This window comes from Hypanus sabinus, chromosome 6 (assembly GCF_030144855.1).
Source record: "Hypanus sabinus isolate sHypSab1 chromosome 6, sHypSab1.hap1, whole genome shotgun sequence".
Taxonomy (NCBI): domain Eukaryota; kingdom Metazoa; phylum Chordata; class Chondrichthyes; order Myliobatiformes; family Dasyatidae; genus Hypanus; species Hypanus sabinus.
The window spans coordinates 48,876,653-48,904,639 of record NC_082711.1 but is presented as its reverse complement, the minus strand read 5'-3'; the positions used below and the strand labels follow the sequence as shown (position 1 = coordinate 48,904,639).

At 41.1% G+C, this 27,987-nt stretch overlaps 1 protein-coding gene across 10 annotated transcripts in view; it reads left to right on the top strand.

Moving 5' to 3' along the window:
- LOC132395448 (sickle tail protein homolog) overlaps positions 1–27,987 on the top strand; it is a 640,240-nt gene that overhangs the window by 581,976 nt on the left and 30,277 nt on the right. For all 10 annotated transcript variants that reach the window (XM_059972075.1, XM_059972076.1, XM_059972078.1 and 7 more), the window contains one exon: positions 11,807–11,982. In XM_059972075.1, the coding sequence (XP_059828058.1) occupies positions 11,807–11,982 (176 nt within the window). The remainder of the gene's footprint in view (positions 1–11,806; positions 11,983–27,987) is intronic.

The window sequence follows — 27,987 nt, the reverse complement described above, 5'->3', positions numbered from 1 at the left end:
CTTCAAATAGCATGATTGTTCCCTTCCTGCTTCTGACTCAGTAGACAATCGCTTCATGATGGCCTGGCTCTCTGAAGTTGTGATACTGTTCCTGATTAGCAATGCCCCCACTTTTACCTTCTTCCCTATCCCTTTTGAAACACCGAAACCTTAGAACGTACGGCAGTCTGTGACATCCAAGTCTCTGTTATGGCCACAATGTAGAACTGCAGTTACATGGGCTGTTCTATGCTCTGAATTCACCATCCTTGTGCCTGGTATTTCTCACATTAAATTAAACACATTTTAACCCACCCAACTCCCTGCATTAATGCCCTATCCACTGCCTATCCTTCCTCACACTCGCTCTGATCACTGCATCTACCTTCACAGCATCAGTTCCATCCTTTGATCTATCATTTTGGGTCCCATTCCCCTGCCAGCCTCGTTTAAACCCTCCCCAACAACTCTAGCAAACCAGCCTGCAACGAGATTTGTCTGTCTAGAATTCAGGTGTAACCCGTCCCTTTTGTGCAGGTCATATCTTCCCCAGAAGAGATTCCAGTGATCCACAAATCTGAAGCTTTGTCCCTGCACCTGTTCTTCAGCAACACATACATCTGCCATATCATCCTGTTCTTCCCCACGGTGCTGTGTGACACAAGCAGCACACAATACTACCTTTAAGGTCCTGCATTTTAGTTTCCTTCCGAGCTCCCAATCTCTGTTTTTTCAGGACCTCTTCCCTTTTCCTACCAACATCGTTAATATCAATATGTAGCACAACTTCTGACTGCTCAGCCTACCCCTTTAGAGTGCTCTGTACTCGATCCGAGACATCCCTTTTTTCGGCACCTGGGAGGCAGCAAACCATGCTGGAGTCTCTTTCACATCCACAGAATCTCCTGTCTGTTCCCTATCTCACCCTTTCCTTTCTTAGCCACAGACCTGGGCTCTGAGCCAGAGACCTGATTGCTGCTGCTTTCCTCGGTAGGTTCTCCTCCCCCCGGCCCCCAACAGTATCCAAGGTATTGAGGCAAGTGGCTGCACAGATGTACTGTGCACTGTCTAACACTTCCTTTCCCTCACCTGACCGTCAACCTGAAACTGCCTTCCTATATCTATCTGTCCGCCAACCCCTCAGCCTCCTGAGTGATCAGTAGGTCATCCAGCTCCCTAGCACAGTCTGTAAGGAGCAGCCAGATGAACGTCCATAGGGGCACTAGAGGTCACCCTGACTTTCCACATCATGCATGAAGAGCACACCACTACCCTGAGATCCATTCTCACGGCTCTGCCTGTGCAATCAATATATTAGCGCTTTTTTTACTTCTTTTATTTCACTTCCTTCAAGAGGCCAGCATCTTCTCTGTCAAGATTCACCATTCTCTTTGAAGAGAAATGGCGGTGTTAACAACAATTGGAGATCCAACACATACCTACTTCCAATGTAGCAATATCTACCCCATTGCCAAAGTTCAAAGTTGAAAGTAAATGTAAAAATGAAAAATACAAATATATGTCACCATATGAGATTTATTTTCTTTTGGCCATTCACAATAAAGCTAGTGAAAGACCACACAAAACAGGACAAACAACCAACGTGCAAAAGGCAACAAAACTGTACCTGTAAAAAAAAAGAAAGGAAGAAAAATAAATAAATCAATAAGCAACAAATATTGAGAACACGGGCTAAAAAGTCCTTGAAGGTGAGTCCATTGGTTTGTTGGGAATAGTTTAGTGTTAGAGCGAGTGAAGTTATCCCCTCTGATTCAAGAGCCTGATGGTTGACGGGTAAAAACTCTTTCTGAACCTGCTGGTGTGGGTCCTGACGATCCTGAGCACCAGTTGAAATGCTGTTGTATTTTGCTGAAGCTTGTGTCATTTTAATGTTGCTTTTATACTGCAGCCAAGACACTAAGTATAGATTTGTAGAGTAGAATCTGCATCGTATATGTTAAGCATCACTCAGCCTTCTGAGAATTGTGTCCACATTTAGTGTGCACAGCAATGGAATTGTAATATTCAAAGACACTAAATCATGTCTTACTTGATTTGTAACTGCAGGCTCTTGCTGCTAGCTAGTGGGTGGGTGATTACACATTCTTTTTCTCTTCTCTAATGCATTTCATGAAGTAAGAACATCAGGAATTAGCTGTATTGACTGGATTAGGAAGATGTAATTGAAACATAGTACAATGCATTAAAGTTTCAAATGGTGCAACTTATCCTTTTGCCTTAGAATATTTAAGAAGACTTTTATGTTCTGCCGATTATTTGTGGCTAAAATGTTAAACCTTTTCTTTAATGTTCTGTTTGGTTTGTGATTTTTGTTTAATTTCCTGCATCTGTACTTTTCTTTTTATCAGTCAGTTAACCCTTGTTGTTCTTTACCCTGTTGGGATATCTTTGGCTCCTTAAAATATAGGAAATCAATTACTGCTATAATCTCCAATCAAATGGTTGTTTTTTTAATGGTGACAGATTTACTGCTTTCTGTTGGACTTCTGACTGAAATTGGCTGAGGTCTAGTCATGTGTCCCTGTGGGTCTATGTTTTTTCTTGAATAGTTGTGAGTGGGAGTACAATGTTGTGTGCTGAAATCAAAGTGCTGGAAATGTTATTGGGAAAGAGATGCATAGCTATAGATTAGAACAGAATAACTTTGATATTACACCTATTTTAGCATATTTTTCCCATGAATAAGTTTTATTTTACCCTAAATTGATGGAGAACCTGAAAGATAAAGACGAGGAATTTCACCAGATTGTTAAAATATATGAGCAAAAGGATGTAGTTCAGATAAAACTGAGGGAGTGCAGAGAAACTAAAGATTACGGCTTGGTCTTGGACCAATTTCCAAGTTGCTTTTCAACATTTTTAGAAAAAGTACTCTGGGGAATTTCACAGACTACCGTACTTGAAGTGTACAGCACTGCTTTAAAGTATAGGTAAATTAAAAGGCCAATTACTGTACATCAAGTGTGAAGTTTCAGGATGTATTATGATTAAAGCATTAATTAACTGGACATGCTTACTGCGGAATTCACTCAGATGTAGTGAAGGGATTTAAATTAATCTTGGGGCTTGGTTTTTTTTAATGGTTTGCTGCATTGCTGCAGTGGGCTAAGAAAATTTTAGCAGTTATTATAGAATCAACCTGAATTAAAATTTGCAGATATTAAATAAGTCAGCAACATCAGCGGAACCTTGGAACAGTATCTTAGTATGAGTTATTTTCAGGTATTTTATATCTGCAACATTTTCCTATTCAACTATTTTAAAATATTAGAATGTAGGATTTATATTGGCAGTTAAGTCTGCTAATACAGTGGATATTAAAACAGAATTCTTGAAGCACTCAGAAGAGCTGACAGTATCAGTAGAAAAAGAAACTGAAATTAACCTCGCACTTTGAAGACCCTTTACCAGAACATGCAGATCAGTAGCATCTTTTAAAATTCTCATCAAGGAATTGTTTGCCGGGCTTATTACAATAGACAATAGACAAGAGGTGCATGAGTAGGCCATTCGGCCCTTCGAGCCAGCACTGCCATTCACTGTGATCATGGCTGATCATCCACAATCAGTACCCTGTTCCTGCCTTCTCCCCATATCCCTTGACTCTGCTATCTTTAAGAGCTCTATCTAACTCTTTCTTGAAAGCATCCAGAGAATTGGCCTCCACTGCCTTCTGAGGCAGAGCATTCCATAGATCCACAACTCTCTGGGTGAAAAAGTTTTTTCCTGAACTCTGTTCTAAATGGCCTACCCCTTAGTCTTAAACTGCGGCCTCTGGTTCTGAACTCCCCCAACATCGGGAGCATGTTTCCTGCCTCTAGCCTGTCCAATCCCTTAATAATCTTATATGTTTCAATCAGATCCCCTCTCATCCTTCTAAATTCCAATGTATACAAGCCCAGTCGCTCCAATCTTTCAACATATGACAGTCCCGCCAACCCAGGAATTAACCTTGTGAACCTATGCTGCACTCCCTCAGTAGCAAAAATGTCCTTCTTCAAATTTGGAGACCAAAGCTGAACACAGTACTCCAGATGTCATCTCACCAGGACCCTGTACAACTGCAGAAGGACCTCTTTGCTCCTATACTCAACTCCCCTTGTTATGAAGGCCAACATGCCATTAGCTTTCTTCACTGCCTGCTGTACCTGCATGCTTACTTTCAGTGACTGATGAACAAGAACACCTAGATCTCGTTGTACTTCCCCTTTTCATAACTTGACACCATTTAGATATCTGCCTTCCTGTTCTTGCCACAAAAGTGGATAACCTTACATTTATCCACATTAAACTGCATCTGCCCACTCACCCAAGTCACTTTGCATTCTCCTAACATCCTCCTCACATTTCACACTGCCACCCAGCTTTGTGTCATCTGCAAATTTGCTAATGTTACTTTTAATCCCTTCATCTAAATCATTATTACCTGTGGCAAATGAATTGCAACAAATTGTATTTATGTAGAAATATGCAGATAGAAATGCTAAAGTACTTCACAAGAATGCGCCAAACATACTTCACAATAATGTACAAAAGGGGATTTGAACTCAAATGATGATAAAGATTCATTGAAACGGTGGATTAAAAGAATGTTAAGTTCATTTTTATTTACCCTAATAAGCAACAAATTAAACTTGAGGCCGGGATTGGAGAAGTGTAAAGTTGAAGATTATGATGTGGGGAAATACTAGAAATAGGAAGGAGTAAAGGCAAAGAATGATTTTACCTTGAACTTTGTTGCTACATGAAACTTGCATTGATGCACTTAAGCAGAAAATACATAGATCAATACTTATGGGAGCAAGTAATATATTTCCTGGGCGAAGAAGGAAATGTGTGTGGAGCACAGAGAATTAGATCTATAGAGGTAAGGGTTAGAGAGCCTGTTTAAGTACTTTGCAACTGTGAGAGAATACAGTCTGGATTTACAGAGCACAGATAGCCATTCCACTGATTGGGAAATACTCAGAAACGAGTTGCAAGATTGGTTCTCAAGTGAGAAATGATGAACAGGTGAATGAAAATCAGGGCAGCCAAAGTTTTTCAGTTTGGACAAAGTAAGCTGAAAGAGAAATCTCACAGAATGACGGACAATTCTACAATGTAAATATAACAAAATCCACTGCGAAGGAAAGCAAAAGCAGAAAAGAACACATATAAAAGAGTGTTTGAACAGAAGCTTGATTTGTCCTGAATCCAATGTGTGCAGGAGAGTACAAAAATAGACCAATATTCTTTCGTATGTTCACACAGGGGCAATGATCTCTTTCTCATTATTCCTGTTCCACAGCTGTTTACTGATCTCCCTCCATCCTCCCCGTCTTCAATGTGTTGTACCCTACCTCTTCTTATCCCTCGCCAGAAAGCTGGACCTCACCTTCCAATTTCCTCACGTATTCATTTTCCTCCCCGTGTTCTTTATACTTAGCTTCTCCTTTGTCACTTGCATTTTTTTCACACATTATGCTTCCTTCAGTAGCTCACCTGAAAATAATATTTTCTGGTTGGCATGGTGCAGGTGGGAACATTGTCTCCTCTCGTGGTGCCAGAGACCTGGAGTTTGCACGCTGTCCCAGCTACCTTGCGAGTTTCCTCTGCCTACTCCGCTTTCCTCCCATATCGCAAAGACGCTGGGTTTGGTAGGCTAATTGGCCATTGTAAATTGCCCCAAGTGTGTAGGTGAGTGGGGGAATCTGGGTGGAGTTGATAAGAATATGGAGATAATTTAAAAAGGAATGACTATAGGATTAATGTAAGTAGTGGTTGATTATTAATGTATGGTTGGCAGGCTGAAGAGACTTTTTCCATGTTGTTTCTCTCAAGGCACCATGAAATAATCTTCTCCTAACAATATAGACCTTGAAAATCAAAAGAATTCATGGAGGTCATAAACACTTAAACTACTGTTTAATGATGAAGCAACTGATGAGTGATTTTGAACGGAAGAACTAACTTCTGTAGTTTTGAGTCAGATCTGTTCCAAACTCTGTTACCCAAAGATGTTCAGATCACAATCCCTCTGAAAGTAGCAGGAATACTTCCTTATTATATGAGTAGTAGAAAGCTGTGCTGTTGTAAGCAGTTTTGGTGTGTAAGGACAAGATAACACGAATGGGGAAACAAAGAACAATTCAAACAACACCACCCCCCTTCCCCAGCCATCTCTTCCTGTTTTGCTCAGGCTCGGCACATGACCTGCCTGCTCTTTTCCTTTATGTTTTTAGCTATGGCCTGTAACAGGCTTAAGATGGATTTCATAGTTAGTATTTTAATTATGAAGGTAATATGCATGTTCTGAAAATTAGGATTAAGAATTTTTCACCTTGTGCTGCATCGTGAGCTATAAATTGCAGCACCGTTCAATAACCGACTGGCACTGTGAACTTCTGAGTGTAGAAATTAGTTTTGGTCTCTGGTGTAATAAGTGCAGAGTGCCCTTCAGAATAATTGAAAGCTAAGATTACTTTCAGTGGGCATTATAGGGCAAATAATGACTCCAGTAATTCTTAGTTAGTGACTATGAACTATTTGAGTTATGTGTGGCTGTTACAGCAGCATAATTAAAGTGGGACTACATGTTGGAAAGTAAGTTGATACACCATAGAGATTGGTTGCCTCTGTCCTTGTTAGGCGTTTGCAAATTGACCTGGTCATTCCTTCAGTGGAGTGCAGACAGTGAGGGCAGAACGAAAGCACTGAAGTGGCTCCACACCTTGCAATAGAATCTGGTCTGAACCTTTCTAACCTCTTCTGATAATGCATCTCTCAGCAATCAAGATGGAAATAAAACAGTCTATTTTGCATTTTAATGCAATATTAAAAACCACTCAACTGAAGATTAGTCTGCTAGAGGGCAATAAAATTTCTGCCTTGTATTTCACCTTTATGATGTTTTACATTGACCCAACCCATCTGAGCACCTCTTGTGAACCACTGTGCTTATTTAACAAAGATAGCTGAAGGATGTCGGTATCTGAATTTTTTGTCTATAGATTATGGCTATTAGCTCAGAAAGCAAATAAAACTGCAGATGCTGGAATCCAAATCAAAACCAGAAATGCTGGAATAACTCAGCCAGTCAAGCAGCATCTGTGGGAAGTGGGAGTAATTCACACTTTGGTTCAGGGGACCCTACCTTGGAAATGAAAGTTTACTCTTTTCAAAGCAGAGCTGGAAAGTGGAGCAAAATACCACCTGGAGATAGGTGAAGACTGATCTGGCAATCAAGAGCATGGGTACCGAAAGGTCATCACCTTTTTGTTGTAATCAGTGATTGGAGAATCAATTATTTTGGCTCAGAGGTTAACACATTGACGGTGGATACCATAAATTAATCAGTTGTAGTCCGCACGCCTCCAGGGCAAACATAAGGAACAATTGTGCAAGCAGTACTGATAAGTGGAATTTGATGCATCTCCACACCTGCTCCACCACAGACTCTGTACCTCAAGTTCACTTTTACAACCATTACTATCTGATTCCATCTATAGATGTTAGTGAAACTAACTTGCATTAATCTGCATGGTTACAGAGACAGAACCTACAAATATATTAAGAATTAATTTCAGTTTTCAATTTCTGTGTAAAATCCCAACCTGTGTATGATTAATCTGTGGGATTGAAATATTAACTATTTTAATCAGATGGATCCCTAACTCATTCAGTGGAAGATTTATCTACAAAACAGATTTTAAAAAAGTGAAATTGCCCACAATTCATTAGAGGGTATCTAATGTTGTTCCATTGCTGAAGAAAGGCTCTAAGAATAAGCCAGAAAATTATAGGCCAGTGAGCATGATATCAGTGGTAGGAAAGTTATTGGAAGGTATTCTAAGGGACCAATATGTAAGTATTTGAATTGACAGTGACTGACTGGGGATAGTGAGCATGGTTTTGTGCAGGGTAAGTCATGTCTAACCTATCAAATAGAGTGTATTAAGGAAGTTACCAGGAAAGTTGATGAAGGCAAGTCAGTGAATGTTGTCTCTGTGGACTTTAGCAAGGCCTTTGTTAAGGTCCCACATGGGAGGTTAGTCAAGAAGGTGCAGTCGCTCGGCATTCGGGATGTGGTAGAAAATTGGATTAGACATTGGCTTCGCAGAAGAAGCCGGAGAGCTTTCGGAGTTGTTGCCTCTCTGATTGGAAGCTTGTGACTGGTGGAGTGTCGCAGGGATCGGTGCTGGGTCCTTTGTTGTTTGTCATCCAAATCAACAATCTGCATGATAATGTGGTAAACTGGATGAGCCAATTGTCAAATTACACCAAGATTGGGGTTTGTAGTGGCCAGTGAGGAAGAGTATCAACATTTGTAGCGGGATGAGGACCAGCTGGTGTAATAGTCTGAAAAATGGCAGGTAGAATTTAATGCAGACACGTGCGAAGTCTGACACTTTGGGAGGACCAACAAGGTGAGTGGTAGAGCATTGAGCAGTGTGGTAGAACAAGGTGTGGGAGTATAGGTAAATAATTCATTGAAAGTGGTGTCACAGGTAGATAAGGTCATAAAGAAAGCTTTGGCCAATTTGGTCGTCTTAAGTCAATGTATTATTGTGTACAGGAGTTGGGATGTTATGTTGAAATTTTATAAGGCTTTGGTGAGGCCTAATTTGGAATACTGTGTGCAGTTTTGGTCACCTACCTCAGGAAAGATGTGAATAAGATTGAAAGAGTACAGAGAAATTTTACAAAAAATTTTGCTGGAATTTGAGGTCCTGAGTTATAAGGAAAGGTTGACTAGGTTAGGACTTTATTCCCTAGAACATAGAAGATTGAGGGGAGATTTGATAGAGGTATCCACATTTATGAGAGGTACCGATAACATAAATGCAAGCAGACTTTTTCCACTGAGGTTGTGTGAGTCTAGAACTAGAGGTCATGTGTTAAGGGTGAAAGTTGAAATGTTTAAGGGGAACATGAGGTGGAATTCTGTTATTCAGAGGGTGATGAGAATGTGGAATGAGATGCCAGTACAAATTGTGGATGTAGAGTCAATTTCAACATTTAAGAGAAATTTAGATACTTACTTGGATGGGATGGGTATGGAGGGCCGTGGTCTGGGTGTGGGTTGATGGGACTAGGCAGATTAATTGTTTGGTATGGACGAGATGGGTCAAAGGGCCCAAGGGCCTGTTTTTGTGCTGTAGTGTTCTATGATTCCATGACTCTAACCAATGAAGTCAGGCTAAACTGGCCTATAATTTTGTTTCTTCTACTGTAACTCTTGCTTTGGTTAGCAGCTTAATATAGGGTATAATAGCCTCTGGCTCGGCCAAACTTAAGAAATCTCATTTGGGTGGATGCTGCGCAACGTGTCCCCTGTTGCAAATCAGCACCACGAAATAACAAACAGTACACAATATACAATTAAACAATTGAGATTCTTAATTCTTAATTTGACTATATGGTTAGTAAAGAAAACCAAAAAAGGAAAAGGGCCCATTCTCATGAAGCAGTCTAATGCGCAATGTTGGAGCTCACTGATAGGACCGTTCGTCCACCATCGACCTCCTCTGATCGTTGCTGACCTTCAGACCCTCACTCCAAGTCCACTCCGTCTGAGGTCTACCAACTCTCTCCATTCGCGTCTTCTCTCCTCATCTCTCCCTGGCAAGAGACCGCGAATTCCGGCTCCCAGACGCACAAAAAAGAACAACATCTCGCTCATTGGCTAGCATGCCCCATTATCTCTAGTCATAACCCAAACACTGCTGCTACAGAGAAACCATGACCTCAGCAGCAGAACATTACAGAGAAGCCATTACATTAGCAGTGAAACTTTACAGCATGTTACACCACCTTGCACCCTTCTTGCAATCTTCCATTCCACTGGAATCATTCTAGAATCTTGTAGTTCGTGAAATATCATTACTATTGCCTCCACAATCTTTTCAGAACCTTGGGGTGCAGTCCATCTGCCCAAAGTGAGTTATCCACCTTCAAACCTTTCAGCTTCCCAAGCACCTTCTCCTTTGTAATAGCAACTGCACTCATTTCTGCTCCCTGACCATTCTCGAATTTCTGTTCTTGTCTTCCATCTGTGAAAACTGATGAAAAATACTTATTAATTAAGTTGTCCACCATTTCTTTGTCCCTCATTACTACCTCTCCACCTTCATTTTCCTGTGGTCCAATATTCACTGTTGCCTCTCTTTTAATCTTCCTATAACTGAAAAAACATTTGATATCTTTGATATTTTTGGCTAACTTACATTCATATTTCATCTTTTCTCTCCTTATGGATTTTAATTGCCTTTTGTTGGTTTTTAAAGGCTTCCCAATCCTCTAACTTTACCAAAAACTAATTTTTGCTATGTTATATGCCCTCTTTTTTTCTTTCATCCTGTCTTTGACTTCCCTTGTCAGTCATGGTCGCATCATCCTTCCTTTAGAATACCTCTTCATCTTTGTGTTGTGTCTGTCCAGCGCCTTCTGATTTGCCCCCAGGAGTCCAGCCATTGCTGTTCTGCTGTCATCCCTGCTAGTGTCCCCTTCCAATCAACTTTGCCATAAATAATTAATATGTACGTAATTAATTTGTGCTTAATTAAATAGTAGGTTATTATTTTAATCAATCCTGCCGTTTTTAATCCTTAAACATAGTAATATACTGAAACTTCATGCCTCGAGGCCACACATTCAGGTATAGCTTTGAAAGCCTTCCGTAATCTTGTTTTATGTGGGCAAGATGTCTCTGTACAAGACAAACTGCCTAGTTTCGTAATTTTCCAAAGAGACAGCTCGCATAGAAGCAGTTTTGCTGATCAGCTAATTCAGATTGGTCTCAAGTGGTGCAATAATTTTCCTTGTTTTGGTAATTTTGGATTTGGTTCTTGGAATTTAAATTGGCATTTAAATCAATGGGTAGCTTTTCTGGACTGAAAATGATTCTCTACCATTCCATTGCCTCCAATTATCTGATACCATCAGATTAACAGGCAAAATGTATTGACATTTGCTTTTTGAGGTTAGCAATGAACAATTAATTAATTGAAGATAATCAAAACCAAATGATGAGAATGATGTTAATTAAGCACTAATGTTCCATTATAGTGTATACAGTGATAAGAGAAATATATCTCTTACAGTTGCATTCAGAAGTCAGCCTCATCAATGTCAACCTTTTGTAAGACTGCAGAAGTACTAGCAATTAAACATGATGTGAAGCATGGGAGCAATCAGCAATGTGAATATTGGTCTTGGCAACTATTTGCAACTGATCACTAAGATGTTTTTTAAAAAGTAAATGGAAATAATGAGTTGAAACATGAGAGATGGTGAGAAAAAAACGTGAGAGTAATTCGTCTTTGGGAGTCTTGGAGATTTTGGTATGTGTTCTTTGAAAATCACTGTGGATAAACCATTTTAACTAACAAGTGACAAATTGGTGTTCTTGATTTTGAAGTGAGTAATGTTTTGTTTACCATGAGAAAACAAACTTCAGGTGTTGGTTAAAATTATTTTGATTTTTGCATTCCTTTCGAGTTCAATGACTGTGGATGAATAATTGCCTCCTGTCATCAACAAACCAGCAGGACACAGAACTCCATAGACTGAGTTCTAGCTGTCAAATTGAATATAGCCAGTAATCTAACCATAGCAATCATTCTATCAGTTCTCTTCAGTTAACTGGCCTTGTGGCTTGTGACTTTATCTATGCCATCTTTGTGAATAAAAAGGGAGCCAAAGTAAGAGTAAGCTGGGCGATAGGTATGTGCTGGATTGGTTTCTGAAGACAGTGGGGCAGTTTGGTTTTTGAAGACGTTGACTGTGTCAAGAAAACTGAAATGGAAGTATTTTCCTCCATCAGCTCACAAACCAAGAGACACTCAAAGCAATGTTCAAGAAAGCAGAGTGTGAGATCAATAGCAGGGTAATTGAAGCAGTGAGGAGAACTGAGGACCCTCTGCAGAGACAACGTATACTAGTGGAAGAAGAGCGACAGAAGTACTTAGCTGATGAGGAGAAAATAATACAGCAATTATGGTAAGTCCAGTCATGTATAATTATGTTGTTTTGTTTTCTGAAGAGTGCATCCTCATCATCTTAACTGTTACTTTACCCAGTGTTTTTTTAATTTCTTCCCTTAGGGGTTTATGTTGTTCAGAGTTTCAGAAGGCAAATTTAAGTGATTTGTTTTGAATTGATCCTGATCCTTGTTAAGATACAAGGATGTCATGTTGAAGTGAAGTACTGTGACAACTTCTTGTGCCTGATCCGTGTGGTTCTCATTTTGCAATCTTACTGTATTTCAGTTTGCTTTTCAGCATTACTGAGACACTGAGTTTGGTGTTGGCAGTGGTTCTGGATAGGTTGGTCTCAGTTAGATATCAAAGGTATTACTTTGGTGATGGCTCCTGAAAATGCCTGTGAATATCAGATGAGAATAAAATTCATTTGACCTTTTTATCTTGTTATAGTTCAGTACCCAAATGTGGTGGTAGAGTACCGGCATGCAAGTAGCCTCTTCTTATGAGAAATCAAAAATTGACTGAAGTAGGCACCAGTTGGAAAAGAAAGTGAAGCTTCTTTGTATGCAAATAATGCTGTAGCTACTTTTCCATGCAAAACTTTTTAGAGTGAGTTATTGATTTACCCTTCCGGTACTTATGATCCTGTTGTGACTAATAAATATATAGTTCAAAGCTGAACAAACCATGATTTTTTTAATGGGATCGCACCTTAACATTTTGAACAATTTTGAACAATTTCTTTGTTGGGAGATTTTGAACAATTTCTTTTCTTCGGTATTCACTAAGGAGAAGGATATTGCATTGTGTAAGGTAAGGGAAACAAGTAGGGAAGTTATGGAAACTATGACGATTAAAGAGGAGGAAGTACTGGCACTTTTAAGGAATATAAAAGTGGGTAAATCTCTGGGTCCTGACAGGATATTCCCTAGGACCTTGAGGGAGGTTAGTGTAGAAATAACAGGGGCTCTGACAGAAATAATCTCTGGGTCCTGACAGGATATTCCCTAGGACCTTGAGGGAGGTTAGTGTAGAAATAGCAGGGGCTCGGACAGAAATATTTGAAATGTCATTAGGAACCGTGATGGTGCCAGAGGATTGATGTATGGCTCATGTGGTTCCATTATTTAAAAAGGGTTCTAAGAGTAAACCTAGCAATTATAGGCCTGTCAGTTTGATGTCACTGGTGGGTAGATTAATGGAAAGTATTCTTAGAGATGGTATATATAATTATCTGGATAGACAGGGTGTGATTAGGAACAGTCATCATGGGTTTGTGCATGGAAGGTCATGTTTGATAAATCTTATTGAATTTTTTGAAGAGGTTACGAGGAAAGTTGACAAGGGTAAAGCAGTGGATGTTGTCTATATGGACTTCAGTAAGGCCTTTGACAAGGTTCTGCATGGAAGGTTAGTTAGGAAGGTTCAATCATTAGGTATTAATATTGAAGTAGTAAAATGGATTCAACAGTGGCTGGATGGGAGATGCCAGAGAGTAGTGGTGGATAACTTTGTCAGGTTAGAGGCTGGTGACTAGTGGTGTGCCTCAAGGATCTGTACTGGGTCCAATGTTGTTTGTCATATACATTAATGACCTGGATGATGGGGTGATAAATTGGATTAGTAAGAATGCAGATGATACTAAGGTAGGTGGCGTTGTGGATAATGAAGTAGGTTTTCAAAGTTTGCAGAGAGATTTAGGCCAGTTAGAAGAGTGGTCTGAACGATGGCAGATGGAGTTTAATGCTGGTAAGTGTGAGGTACTACATTTTGCTAGGACTAATCAAAATAGGACATGCATGGTAAATGGTAGGGCATTGAGGAATGCAGTAGAACAGAGTGATCTAGGAATAATGGTGCATAGTTCCCTGAAGGTGGAATCTCATGTGGATAGGGTGGTGAAGAAAGCTTTTGGTATGCTGGCCTTTATAAATCAGAGCATTGAGTATAGGAGTATATAGAAAATAGAGAAAGTACAGAGGAGATTTACTAGAATATTACCTGGGTTTCAGCACCTAAGTTACAGAGAAAGGTTGAACAAGTTAGGTCTTTATTCTTTGGAGCGTAGAAGGTTGAGGCGGGGACTTGATAGAGGTATTTAAAATTATGAGGGGGATAGATAGAGTTGATGTAGATAGGCTTTTTCTATTGAGAGTAGGGGAGATTCAAACAAGAGGACATAAGTTGAGAGTTAGGGGGCAAAAGTTTAAGGGTAACATGATGGGGAATTTCTTTACTCAGAAAGTGATAGCTGTGTGGAATGAGCTTCCAGTAGAAGTGATAGAGCCAGGTTCGGTGTTGTCATTTAAAGTAAAATTGGATAGGTATATGGACAGGAAAGGAATGGAGGGTTATGAGCTGAGTGCGGGTCAGTGGGACTAGGTGAGAGTATGCGTTCGGCATGGACTAGAAGGGCCAAGATGGCCTGTTTCCGTGCTGTAATTGTTATATGGTTAACATCAGGAGTCTTTGATTATGACCGAAGATAATGTAATTTGATACTTGTAGGGCACAGTTTGATTGTGATGAAGATACTAAATGCTGCTCAATCTGGAATTGTGAATGATTCATACCCACCCTTCAACTTCAGGTTGTTCCAGGGCACTGAGTCCCATTCTGTAACTCACTGCTAACCTCATTCACCCAACATGCCTAATTTTATTGGCCTGTTTCGACACCTGAATAAGCAACACACAATTTAGCATTCCTTTCAAATCCTTCATGGTTTCACCTTCCTCCAAACGTAACTCCCCTCCCCCCCCCCCACACACACCCATCACAGACAATTGATGAGCTTTAAGTTTTCAAAACATGTTGCATTCAAAGATGCTGTCAATGCAGAAGTATCATAACTTTGCTTCATTGTGTTCAGATTTCAGGTGAGAAACTCAACTCATTCATGCCCATTAAAATAAGCTTTACTGGCTTTATTCCATTGTGGCCTTTTAACAAGTTGGGTTTAGTCCCCAGGTTTGCTAACTGCCACTTAGTTGGAGCGGTGATCATGCTATGTATATTTTTATGTCCTTTCATTTATTTTGTGAATGTTCTTACTATATTGCCACAGTATTATTAAAGGCTCAATTGGGAGTAATGTACCTCAGATGTGAACCACTGTTCTATTTATTTCTCAGTGCTCTGGGAAAGCAATAACAAGTACCAGTCTCAATAAATTTCATTCAATATAAGTCTAGTTTTTTCAAACTGAAGTCAAGGCGTAGAAGGATTTTTACACCAATGATTATTTCTCAACTTTATAGGTCTTCCATAAACTGTACACAGTCAAATCTCATTCATCTAAGTTAGTGTACAAGAGTCATGAAACAGGCCCTACAGCCAAACTAGTCTGTGCTGAATCATTTAAACTACCTCATCCCATCGACCAGCACCCGGATGAAACCCCTTCATAAGCCTTCCATCCATGAACATACCTGCCCAGACTTCTCTTAAATCTAAATCACATCGACCACTTATGCTGCCAGCTCATTTCACACTCTCTCCACCTCATGTTTCCCCTCATGTTCTCCTTAAATATTCCACCTTTCACCCTTAACCCTTGACCACCAGTACTCCCACCCTACCTCAGTGGAGAAAGCCTGCTTACATTTACTCTATCTATACTCCTCATAATTTTGTATGCCTCTATCAAATCTCCCCTACGTTCCAAGGAATATAGTCCTAACCTATTCAATCGTTCCTGATAACTCAGCTCCTGCAGTCCCAACAACATCTTTGTAAATTTTCTCTTACTTGCATCGTTCCTGTAGGTGGGTGATCAAACTAGACACGATACTCCAAATTAGGCCTCAGCAATGTCTTACATGACTTAAACATAACATCCCAACTTCTGTACTTGATACTTTGATTTATGAAGGCCAATGTGACAAAAACTTTCTTCACAACCCTGTCTACCTGTGATGCCACTTTCAATTAATTATGGACCTGCATTCTCAGATCCCTTTATTCTACTGCACTCATCAGTGCCCTACTGTGTCAGACTTTCCTTGGTTGGTTCCCCCAAAGTGCAATGCCTAACACTTGTCTGTATTAAATTCCATCTGCCATTTTTCAGCACATTTTTCCAGCTGGTCTGGATCTACAGGCACAAGGCTGTGCTGACTATCTCCAATCAGTCCTTGTCTATCCAAATACACATATATCCAGTCCCTTAGAATACCTACTAATAACTTTCCCACTATTACTGTCGGGCTCACCTGCCTATAATTTCCTGAGTTATTCTTAGAGCTTTTTTTAAACTGTGGAACAAACAATATTAGCTATCCTCCAATCTCACCTGGTAGTAAGGATGAGTTAAGTATCTCTGCTCAGGCCCTTGCAATTTCTGCACTTGCCTCCCGCAGGGTCAGGAGGAACACCTTGTCAGGCCCTGGAGATTTATCCACCCTGATTTGTCTCCTCCTCTGTAATCTATATAGGAACTGTGACCTCACTGTTGCTTTGCCTCACCTCTAAAGTCTCTGGGTTCATCTCCCATGTAAATACAAATGCAAAAAATCAACTTAAGATCACCCCCTCCCCATCTCTTCTGGCTTCATGCATAGATTACCACGCTGAACATCCAGGGACCAATTTTGTCCCTTGCAATCTTTTTGCAAGGATTCTCCTTCACCTTGCCTGCCATGGCAAATTCATGCTTTCTTTCAGCTCTCCTGATTTCTCCTGTGTTCTCCTGTACTTTTTATACTTCTCAAGTACCTCATTTGTTTCTGCCTGCCTATAACTGCTATGCACCTCCTATATTCCAACATCTCTCGAAAACCAGGGTTTCCTAAACCTGTAACCCTCGCCTTTTATTCTAGCAGGCACATAAAAGCTTTGTACAGTCAAAGTTTCACTTTTGAAAGCCTCCACTTACTAAGTATACCTTTGCCAGAAAACAAAATCATCTACACCTGCAAAATCCTTTCTGCTACCATCAAAACTGGTCTCAGCCCAAGGACCAGACCTATCCTCATCCATAATTACCTTGAAACTAATTGCGTTATGATCACCAGATGCAAAGTGTTTGCCTATATGTCACCTATCCTGTCTCATTCCCTAAAAAGAGATCGAGTTTTGCACATCCTGTCATTGAGATGTCTGTGTACTCATTAGGGAAACTTCATGAACACAGTTGACAAACACTTTCCATTCCAGCCCTTTTATAGTATGGAAGTCCCAGTCAAAATGTGAAAAGTTAACATTACCTACTGTCACAGCCTTATGTTTCTTGCAACAGTCTGCAATCTCTATAAATTTGTTCCTCTAAATCCTGTAGAATATTGGCTGGTCTACAATATAGCTCCATTAATGTGGTCACACTTTTCTTATTCTTGAGTTCCAGCCATAAAGCCTGACTGGACAAGTTCTCCAGTATGCCCCGACCTTGCACCGCTGTGACATTTTTCCAGACTAGTAGCACCACCCCTCCCACTTTTAAACTTCCCAGCTCTATCACACCTAAAGCAACAGAACCCTAGAATATTGAGTTGTTAGTCCTGCCCTTCCTGCGGCTAAGTTGTAGTGCTTTTAGTAAAAGAGTGCACGTTAAAACAAACATCTGTGTCGATGATGGTCTTGAATGAAGACAGCTTTGTTGTGGAGCACCATGTTATTAAAAAGTAAGAGTGTAAGGAAAATGTCAGCCTAATCAAGGGCAAAGGAGAGAATTTCTGCCTGGAGCCAGAGGGCATGGGCAAGGGCCTAGATGGCTATTTTGCAGCAGTATTCACCAAGGAAAAGGGTGAATGGAAAATAGTGAGATCTGAGAACAGTGTGTAGATATTCTAGGCCACGTCGATATTAAGAAAGAAGAGGTGTTAGATGTCTTGAAAAATCATTAAGGTGGTTAAGGCAGAGGCACCGATGGAATCTATTTCAGGATATTGAGGGAGGAAAGGGAGGAGACTGCTGGAGAGTTGGTTTAGACCTCTGCATCCTCTTTAACTACAGGCAAGAGTCCAGACGACTAATGTTTTTTCCTCTGTTTAAGATGGGAAATTGGGATAATCTTGGAAACTGCTGGCCAAAGAGTTGTACATTAGTGGTAGGAAAATTATTGGAGAAGATTCTTAATGACAAAATCTGCATGTATTTGGGAAAACATGGGTTTGTGTAGAGCAGGGCTTTTAAGGTGAAAAAGAAGTTTGGTGTTAAGTCCATGGATGCTGTTTCTGAGGGCTTCAGTAATGCACTTTGCAAGGTCTCTTGTGGGTTGACAGGTCCAGAAGATTAAGTCCCACAGGGTTCACAGTTGGTAAAGATGGATACAAAATTGGCTTAAATAAACTGCTGGGAGAGCAGTTTTGGGTTATGGCCCCATTTCAGAACTGAGTGCAGAAGGAAGAAAGCCAGTGTCAACACAAGGGGGAGAGGTGAAATGGGTTGGGAGGTGATGGGTGGGGGATGACGGGCAAATGGAGCCAGGAGAGGAATGGGCAGGGAGATGGTGAGAGACGAACGGGAGAGGGTTATGGGCAATAAATGAAAATAGATATGGAAGACTGATTTGAGCAGGATGAGAAAGGGGGTGAGGGGGTGGGAGGGGAAGAACCAACTCTGGAATGTAATAAGTGGAAACAAATGTGGAAGGGATGATGGTCAGATAGAGACAGATCCTCCAACCTCATCTGTTGATACGCTAGAAGGCATAAATTTTAGGTAAGGGGGGGGGGGGTGTCTAATGTTGAAAGGAGATACGTGAGGCAAGTGTTTTACACAGAGAGTAGTAGGTGCCTTTAGAATGCCCTTCCGGGGTGGTGTGGAAGCAGGCATACCAGTGGCATTTCAGAGGCATTTGGACAGGCACAGAAGCATGCAGGGAATTGAGGGGTGAGGATCACGTGCAGGCAGAAGATAGTTTAATCTACTATCATGATTGACACAGACATTATGGGCTGTATGGCATTTCACTGAGCTGTATTGTTCTCCTTCTGCTGTCATGTTGTAGGAAGGATTTGGAGGCTTTGGAGGGAATACAGAGGCTCAGTGATTGGAGTAAATTAGCTATAAAGAAAACTTGGACAAACTTGGATTGTTTTCCATGAAATGAATGAGGTTGTGAGACGACTTTATAGAAGTATATAGAATTATAAATGGCTCTTCCGTAATAGAACAGCACAGATAATTTCCTCACAAATTTCCTTTAATTCCATGCCCCCCCACACTCAGTCACCTTAAAGCTATGCTCTGTGGTACATGGTAATTATATCAGTACTGTTCAGCTACAAAACCTGAGCCACTGCATTTATAAAATAGACATAAAAACATCCCTGTGTTTATATCTTTGATTTTACTGAATGAGACATAACAGTGATATCTCAAAATTGCGTAATGCTTTGCAAGCAACTAGTTCAATCTGTGCTATTTATTTTTGAGTGGAATGAGAGAATAAACTCTCAGCATCAGAAATGTGTGACATTGCACATCATGGATAACCTAGCTGTTTTGCTTTCCTAATCAGCTTTGCAGTAGCTTGTCACAATGCAAACAGTATTTAGCATTTAAGTCTATTACCTCAAACTTTATTTACTCCTGTGCACATTCTCATTTCATTGTCTATTTGTCTGATTATAGGGTTTCCTGTGGGTAATCTGCATGCCTGCTAGGTCTTACACAATCACGTTTGTTGGACTTAATGCTTAAAAGCACCTCTGCACCTATTCAGCTATTCTCAAATCATCTGTATTGATGCTTAGAGTTTGAACAAAATAGCATTGGTCTAGTATCCCCTGGTCACACACCAGTCATGCTTCTGGTGTCGAACTGAAATCTTATGAAAAAATGCAGTCAAACAGTCAAACAGTGGACCACTTGCTTCATGTTGCATTGACTGAGAAGCTCAATTGGTGCAGATCAACTGTTCACGGTCCTCTGACTGAACGTATTTGGGTGATGCATGAAAATGCTACAGTGCTTACTGACATTCCTTGCACAGAGGAATGTAGTTGTTCTCGTTGGAGATCAATAAACCCCACTCAGGACTTCAGTGCAGAGGTTCTTCAGGACAGTTCCCGAGGCCCAACTATCCGTAAAATATGATGCAGTAATTCCCCTAGATTGACCCAGTACCACCTGGCTAACCCGTAACTCTTCCGTGAAGATGATCAAGGCACAGGTGAAATCCACCATCACTGCCCTGCCAATCATTAACCCCCAGAATTGTAAAGCCGTTGGGCCCACCATACCTCTGCTGATCACCAGGCACCAATCTGCACTAATCCTATTTATCATTGTCTCTGACATAAAGTTTCATTGCTCAGATTCAACTCTGAGAACTGACCTCATGGATGCTTACAAAATCATGACAGGCATTGATAAGGTAGAGGAGAGTCTTAAAACTGATTTAAAATGAGAGGGGAAAAGCAGAAGAGATGGAGAAACACCTCACATTCCATCGGAGTAGTCTGATGACAGGAACATCAATTTCACCAGCTTCTGGTAATTTCTCCCCCCTCCCTCCTTCTCTCTCTTTCCATTCCCCACTTTGGTTACCCTCTCACCCATTCTCTTCTCCTCCCCTGTCTATCATCTCCCTCTGCTTCCCATCCTCCATCACTTTCTTCCGTGGTCACGTCCCTGTCCTCTCATACTAGATTCCTCCATCTTGAGCAATTCACCTCCTCAACCTATCATCTCCCAGCTGCTCACTTCATCTCCCCTCCCTGAACGACCCACCTTGTCTCACATCACCTGCCAGCTTGTGTACTCCTTTCCCTACCCCTCCCCATGCTTATTCTGGCTTCTACCCCATTCCTTGTTAATCCTGATGAAAGGTCTCAGCCCAAAACGTTGACTATATATTCCCTTCCATAGATGCAGCCTAACCTGCTGAGCTCCTCCAGCATTTTGTTTGTCTTTGTAAGTAAGGGACAAGATTCTCACTTAGCAGTGGTGGGCACGAGGAGCAAATTGTTCTATCCTTCTTGCTGCTTTTGTTTGACGAGCTTTAATCACAGTGGCAATGTGTGAGCACTTTCAAAGTTTATTGTCACGTGCACGGCCATATCACAGGCATGTAGTGTCAGAGACACAACATTCACAAAAAATCATAAATTATGTGAAACATAATACAAGTTTTATGCCATCTTCTCAAGAACAATTCAAGGATAGGCAATAAATATTGATCTTCACAGTGCCGCCCAGGAAAATGAACAGATAAAAAGACACATGGGGTACTGAGATTGTTCTGGGTCATCCGTTAAGCAATAGGAAAGTAACAGGAGGCATATGTTTTGCTGCCTCCTGTTTCTTCCAGTGTGGCCTTTGAGTAGGCGTCGTCATGGGAAACCATGTCCCAAGAGCCCAACCAGTGCAGTGGGGTGCAGAACAGAGACTCCTGCAGTGCAGAGTGGTTTGCACAGCTGGTCTTGAGGTTGGCCTTGAATGCCAGATAGTTACTTAAAAGTAAGAATAGTGTTGAACAAATTCAAGCACTAGACAGCACTCAATGCCAAACATTTATATGTAATTGAACTAATTGAATTAATTGGAATATTAAGGCGTAACGCAGATCTCCCAGCAGTAGTTTCTTCACCTTGATTTCAGTGGGTCAGTGTTTATTCTGGGACAGGCTCACTTTCCCAATTGCCTTGTTTGATTCCATTGCAAGCCCACCGGTGCACCACAGCGGCAGAAGGTGCCATCGCTGGTTTATGGGCGCTCTGGATTGATCTTTAAGGCTTCAGTGAAGAAATGTGGGCTATTCTGATGAAAGTGTTGGTGTGCAGGTGAAAGGAACGCCTGAGGAAGGGATGATTATGTCAGGCGTTGATCATACATCCTGCAGGTAGCTGAAACATGAAGTGAAATCTCTAAATGATGGCAAACATCCATCGGGTGAGGCAGTATAAATGGGGAAGGTAAATTGTTAACTTGGTTCATTCTTGTCACACGTACTGAGGTACAGTGGAAAACTCTGCATACAGGTCGTTTCATTGTGACAGTGCATTGAGGGAAAATGATAACAGAATGCAGAATAAAGTAATATATTTACAGAGAAGGTGCACTGCAAGGCTATAATGAGGTAGATTTTGAAAGAACATCATTGGTGAGTCTTAGAGTCACAGAATTTAGATTTAAAAAGTAAAAATGTTACATTAAAAATACTGAGGCCATGTGCAGAGTGAAACTTGCAACGAGCCACTGCACTCCATTGGAACTAAAGGAAGTTCCATATGTTTTCCCAGATATAAGCAGTCCCCTTTCCAAATGGTAATCTTGTTATTTATTATCCTTTTCCAAAAAACAATGAAAATTGTTTGTTGTGGGCGAGGCAGGATCTTGGCAGAACTTCTAGAATATTCTTGTTGCTGTTGTAGTCACAGCCGACTCATGGAGAAGCTGAGGGAGGAGCAGTTTTTCTTTCAGTGGATGTATGTGGGAGATTTGAAAGGCCTCCCAGACTGTTTTATGTGTTGCCAGTGGGTTTTGTTTTATCTGTCTTTGAAGTGAGTTACTAGTATTAAAACTTGCACCATTAGTCTTTCTCCTGATGTCCTGGCTTGTCTGGCTCTGGGACGTTCAGCACACCCTAAAAACGTTAATTACACAACAGCTTGTGCTCATTGATCTGATTAAATCTTCACTTTCAACAGCTTCTGGCACGATTCTTTGTAGAAGTTTCTCCATAAAGTTGCAATTCGAGTTTGTGATTTTTCATCCTTCTCTACACATTGAAATTCTCTCACAATTTTCTTCTTTCTGTTTCATCCAGCACAGATTTGCTGCTTTCCCCCCCCACCCCCCGGATCAGCAGCTCACTGGCTTTCCCAGATTCTCAATGCTGGTAGCCCACGGTATTCTGGGCAGAGTAATTGTAAACACTCCTCACCAACACCGACTGACGGCAGTGAGTAACATAACTCACGCTCAGAAGCACTGACGCATGTTGAAATGTTTCATACCTGCATTTGGCTAATCCAGGGGTGGGCAAACTTTTTGACTTGTGGGCCACAAAGGGTTCTAAAATTTGACAGGGGGGCCGGACCAGGAGCAGACGGACGGAGTGTTTTGGTAATACACCTCATAAGAGAAAATAAAATATCATGGGATATGTAGAAAACATGTGCTTTAATTTCAATTGAAAATGAACAAATGCATTACAACAAAATATCTGTCTTTGAAGACCCATGGTATTTAGCTATTTATTGAAATGACTTTTAAAACACTGAAAATTAAATGAATAAAATACAGCTTTTTTAATAGTAACAGTTATTATTTTAAAGCACTGAAAATTCTGTTATCCTTCAAGATATTATCATCATCACTCTCCTGTCTTTATTTCAAAAACGGTAGGAGATGCAGGTCTACTTGTCCTGCTCCTTCTTATTCAATTGTCCCCTGTGCCAAAACTCAACCACGACCAGCACAAGGACAGAACAGTGACAGCGCGCCAGTATGCAGAGCGCGTTATTTGATCTGGAGCGCATTTTTTATTTTGAGAATGTACGTGCACCTGCGCACTACTCATGTCCATCACTTAACAGAAATGACATGTAACATGTAAGGCTTATTGAAAAAAATATTTTCAAATGCATTTTTTACATAACACAACGAAGAAACTTATTTTTAATTTCAGTGGGAACAGTGTTGTTGGTCTCCCTTTTTAGCCAGCGCATCGAAGTCTGGATTTATTTTTGTTGTGGCGATTCTCAGGATGGATCTGAGGTGTTGGTCAGTTAACTTGGATCTGTGGCTGGCTTTGTTGATGTTCATGACGCTGAACGCTTGTTCACACAAATAGGTCGAGCCGAACAAAGAGCAAAGCGCAAATGTGGAGTAATACGCTGCACCTCAACAAAGGTCAATGTATATAGAGTGCGTCATCTATTGGGAAAACGCCAGAATTGTGGGGAAAAAACGTTAACAAGGTTTATTAATATAATTTCATCAAGTTCTATGGGCCGGATTAAAAAGCTTAACGGGCCGCAGTTTGCCCATGCCTGGGCTAATCCATAGGCAAAACTAGCTTGGGTTCCAGTCTAGTCTCCTGTATCACACTGGGCATTTGTCCAATGGCTGTCTTGATTTACACAAGCTTAAGGTTTTTCTTAAGCACACCTTCTAAATGTGTTAAGATCGTGTGGTTGATTATTGGAACTAATAGAGCTTCAGTGACCTGCGTTCAACCCTGACTGTGCAGTTCCTGTGAGTGCATGGCTTTCCCCGAATGCTCCATTTCCTCCCAAAGGCATACAGTTTGGTAGATGGATTGACCCCTGTAAATTCCCCTCTTGTCTAGTGGAGTGATGGAACCAGGATAGAGTTGGGAATCAGTTGCAATGAAAATTACTGACGCAACAGGATTGTTGTGTGAGTTATCTTGGACTTAATTGGACAATATGGCAATTATGAAAAAGTGTGTTTGGTTTTAATATTTCCAAACAAGGAATAATTTGTATGAAAATACTGCAGGCTGCATCTGGGGCAAAGTTTGTAGTGGCCATGCCTGTTGGAAGATTTGGACAGCTTACTCAAAGATAGCAAATCAGTGGCTTGGTACCCTCATCTTGCCCCTGTTAGACGTGTGCTTGTTGCTTGCGGGTTGGAGGGTAAACAGTGGGAGTCAGGGCTGAGAGTGTTTCAGAACTAGTTGGGGGACGAGGTCGTTAAGCACCAGGTGACCAGCACCGTCAACTATCAGGTCTGGCACTGTGAACTATCAGGCCCTTGGACCAGAGGTGATAACTTCACTCACCCTCAGCCTATAGGCTCACTGTCAAGGACTCTTCATCTCATGTTTTTGGTATTTGTTGCTTATTTATTATTATTATTCCGTTTTATTTTTGTATTTGCACAGTTTGTTGTTCTTTCACAATGATTATTTGCCTGTCCTGTTAAGGATGGTCTTTTCTTGATTTTATTGTATTTTTTATATTGTTGTGAATGCCTGCAAGACAATAAATCTCAAGGTTGTATATAGTGACATATATGTCCTTGGGTAATAAATTGGCTTTGAACTGTGAAGTTTATTCGATGAATGTCATGAGCACTTGACTGCTGTACTGACTGAGCAAGTGTCCTGATGCGGAGAAGTCATGCTCAAGTGTCGAACTGCTTTGACTGTTTGACTTGAGCAGTGCAGCTGGGATGGAAGAAGCCAAGGCTACAGATCAAAGGGTTCAGTGGAGTTTATGAACATTTGAATTAGATATCACTGAGACCTGGAACAGCAGTTCTTTCAAGTGGAGGATGCTAATGAGAGTCCAGCCTGAATAATGCATGAGTCTTGATTGAGTACAGCAAATCAAAATGTAACAGCCCACAAAGGAGAGCAACAGGTGACAGATAAGCTTTTTCTTGCCTTTCATCTACAGGGATTTTAGAAAATGAGTTGTGTGTTGAAATTGCTGCATTGGGTGAGAAAGTCTCAAAGTCCAAATTTTACAAGTTTCGAAGTTCTCAGGAGTTATATTGTGAAATTTGGGGTTTTACCTTTTGTTCATTAATTTCCAGCCATTCTGTGTACAAAACATGACAGGTCAGTGTTCTCCACCATTCAAATTCTTCCCTGTTGGCAGTAAGCGTTTATGCTGCATCTAGGTACTGGTCAAACAAAACAGCTGGAGAAATACAACAGGATGGGCAGAATGTATGGGGGGAAATGACCAGATGACGTTTCAGGCTGAGACCCTTCACCAGGACTGGAAAGGAAGAGGGCAGACACCAGAATAAAGAGGTGGGGGAAGGGATGTTGGGTGAGGGTGAAGATAGGAAGGATGTGAGGAGCTGGAAGTGCTGGATGGAAGACACATGGGCTGTTGAAGATGGAACAGACAATGGGCCATTGAATAAAGGGAAGAAGGTGGGGTACCAGAGGGAGGAAGGGATGGGTGATGGGTAGGTTACAGAGGTGGGGGAAGGAAAAAGGAAAGGGTAATGGGACCAGAGGCGTAAGAGAAAACTGAGGCAGGGGCAAACAGAAGGGAGAGCTTACAAGAAGTTGGAGAATTTGATGCCATCAGCTTGGAGGCTATCTTGACGAAATAGGAGGTGGTGTTCCTCTAATCTGTGCCTAGCCTCAGCTGGAAGTGAACTGGAGCTTTTTTCTTTGGAGCAAAGGAGATTTGACGGAAGGTATAAAATGACAAGAGGTATATATTGAGCAGAAGACCAGCATCTTTTCCCCCAGGATGGTAATGGCTAATATGAGGGGGGCATAACTTTAAGGTGATTGGAGGTAAATGTAGGGGATTTGTCGGAGGTAGTTTTTTTTAAACACGGAGTGGTAAGGGTGTGAAAAACAGAGCTTGGGTTGGTGGGTAGAGACGGATACATTTAGGAGGCACTTAGAGAAGTACAATGATTAAACAAAACGGAGCTGGATGTAGGAAGGAAGAGTTAGATTGATCTTGGGGTAGGTTAAAAGGTCAGCATAACATTGCGGGCTGACGGGCCTGTGTTGAACCGTATGGCTCTATGTTCTATTTTCTATGCAGTCATGGAGTCAACATGTGAACTCAATGGAGTCAGTACCGGAGAACAGGATCCAATCTGGGTCCCTGGAGCCAGGAGACAGCAACTTTACTGTCTGTGTCACTGAGCCATTGTTGTTCCTCAGTCTGCACTGGTTTATTTTTAAGTTATTTATTAGTAAATGAAGTGTTCTGACAATCTTTAAAGCATGGTTCTGCAAGTCAGCTTATTTTTAACATTTCCTTCTGTTTCATTCATACTTTTCCAGCAAATTGAATAGAGCAGATGGATTGCTTCCAAGTCAAGGATCTGAGATTTAAGTATAATCTTGGCATGCTTGCTTGGTGAATAGCTCAAAAGCTTTTTATAGATTAACGGTTATATTTTCTGTCAGAATTATACTATGGGTGTGGCAGGCATTGGACTGTGCCCTGTGTTCAGGCAAGGGTGGAAACAGCCCAGGCAGCAAAGAACTGTTCCAGTGGATGTTTTAGTGGCAGAGGATGCTGCCGAGACTTGCCAGACAGCTTTAAATGCTGTTCATTCTGGCTCCGTAATGTTGCTAAGGGGGGAAATGATGAAATTACTGTTTTTGTTAGTTGCTGTATCATTCAGAGCTGGGTCATCTCAACACAAGCAAAACTCGGAAGTACTGGAGGAGCTTAATGGGTCAGGCACCATCAATGGAGGGGAATGGACAGACAGAGTTTCGAATCAAGGACCTTCACCTGGACCATCTTAATGCAGCAGTACAGTAGTCTGCTCAGGAAACCTGTGTGTGTAGATGTGAATTAGGAATAATGGCCCTATTACTTGCTAGAGACCTAATACAGATAGAGAATAAGGGTTTGCCTAGACTTCAGTACTACAGAAATCATGGATCTAACAATGTCATAGATGTGCCCTATTACAATGTGTCAGAACATCTGGCTAGCTCCTTCCAATTGGCTACTCCTGGGATATCAGGCTCGAGGGACCTTTAGAGGCCATCTCAGCTTATGCAACTTTGGCTTCCCACTTCTCCACAGCCACTCCTGGGTCTGCATTCTGCCCAGTACCAGATCCCAGACTGACCGTTCCCTGTGAAAGACCCTGCAAATCAAACCAGCCATGGCCCTGAATTGAAGTGATGAACTGCAGTGCGCCAAGGCTTGTATTGGGAAAATAAACTGCAATAGTCATGAGTAAGCATTCAGAATCCCCAATTTTTTTTTTAACTTAACTGTCTATTACAAGCTAATATATCTTGGCTACAGTTCCTTCAGTTTACAATTACTTGTTCTGTCAGATACAATAATTGAGTACATTTACTTAAAGAGCTGCCTAAAGAAAGCAGCTTCCGTTTTTGAAGACCCCCACTACTCAGGCCATGCTCTCTTCTCACCTCTGCAGTCCTTGGGTCCCACACCACCAGGTTCAGGAACAATTATTACTCCACAGCATCAGGCTCATGAACCAGTATGAATAACTTCAATCACAACCACTCTGAGCTGATTCTGTGACCTTAGAACTCACTTTCAGGAACTCTTTGCGATGAACAATGAATCTCAAGGTGGTATCTGGTAACATAAATGTACTTGGATAATACATTTGCTTTTGAACTCTG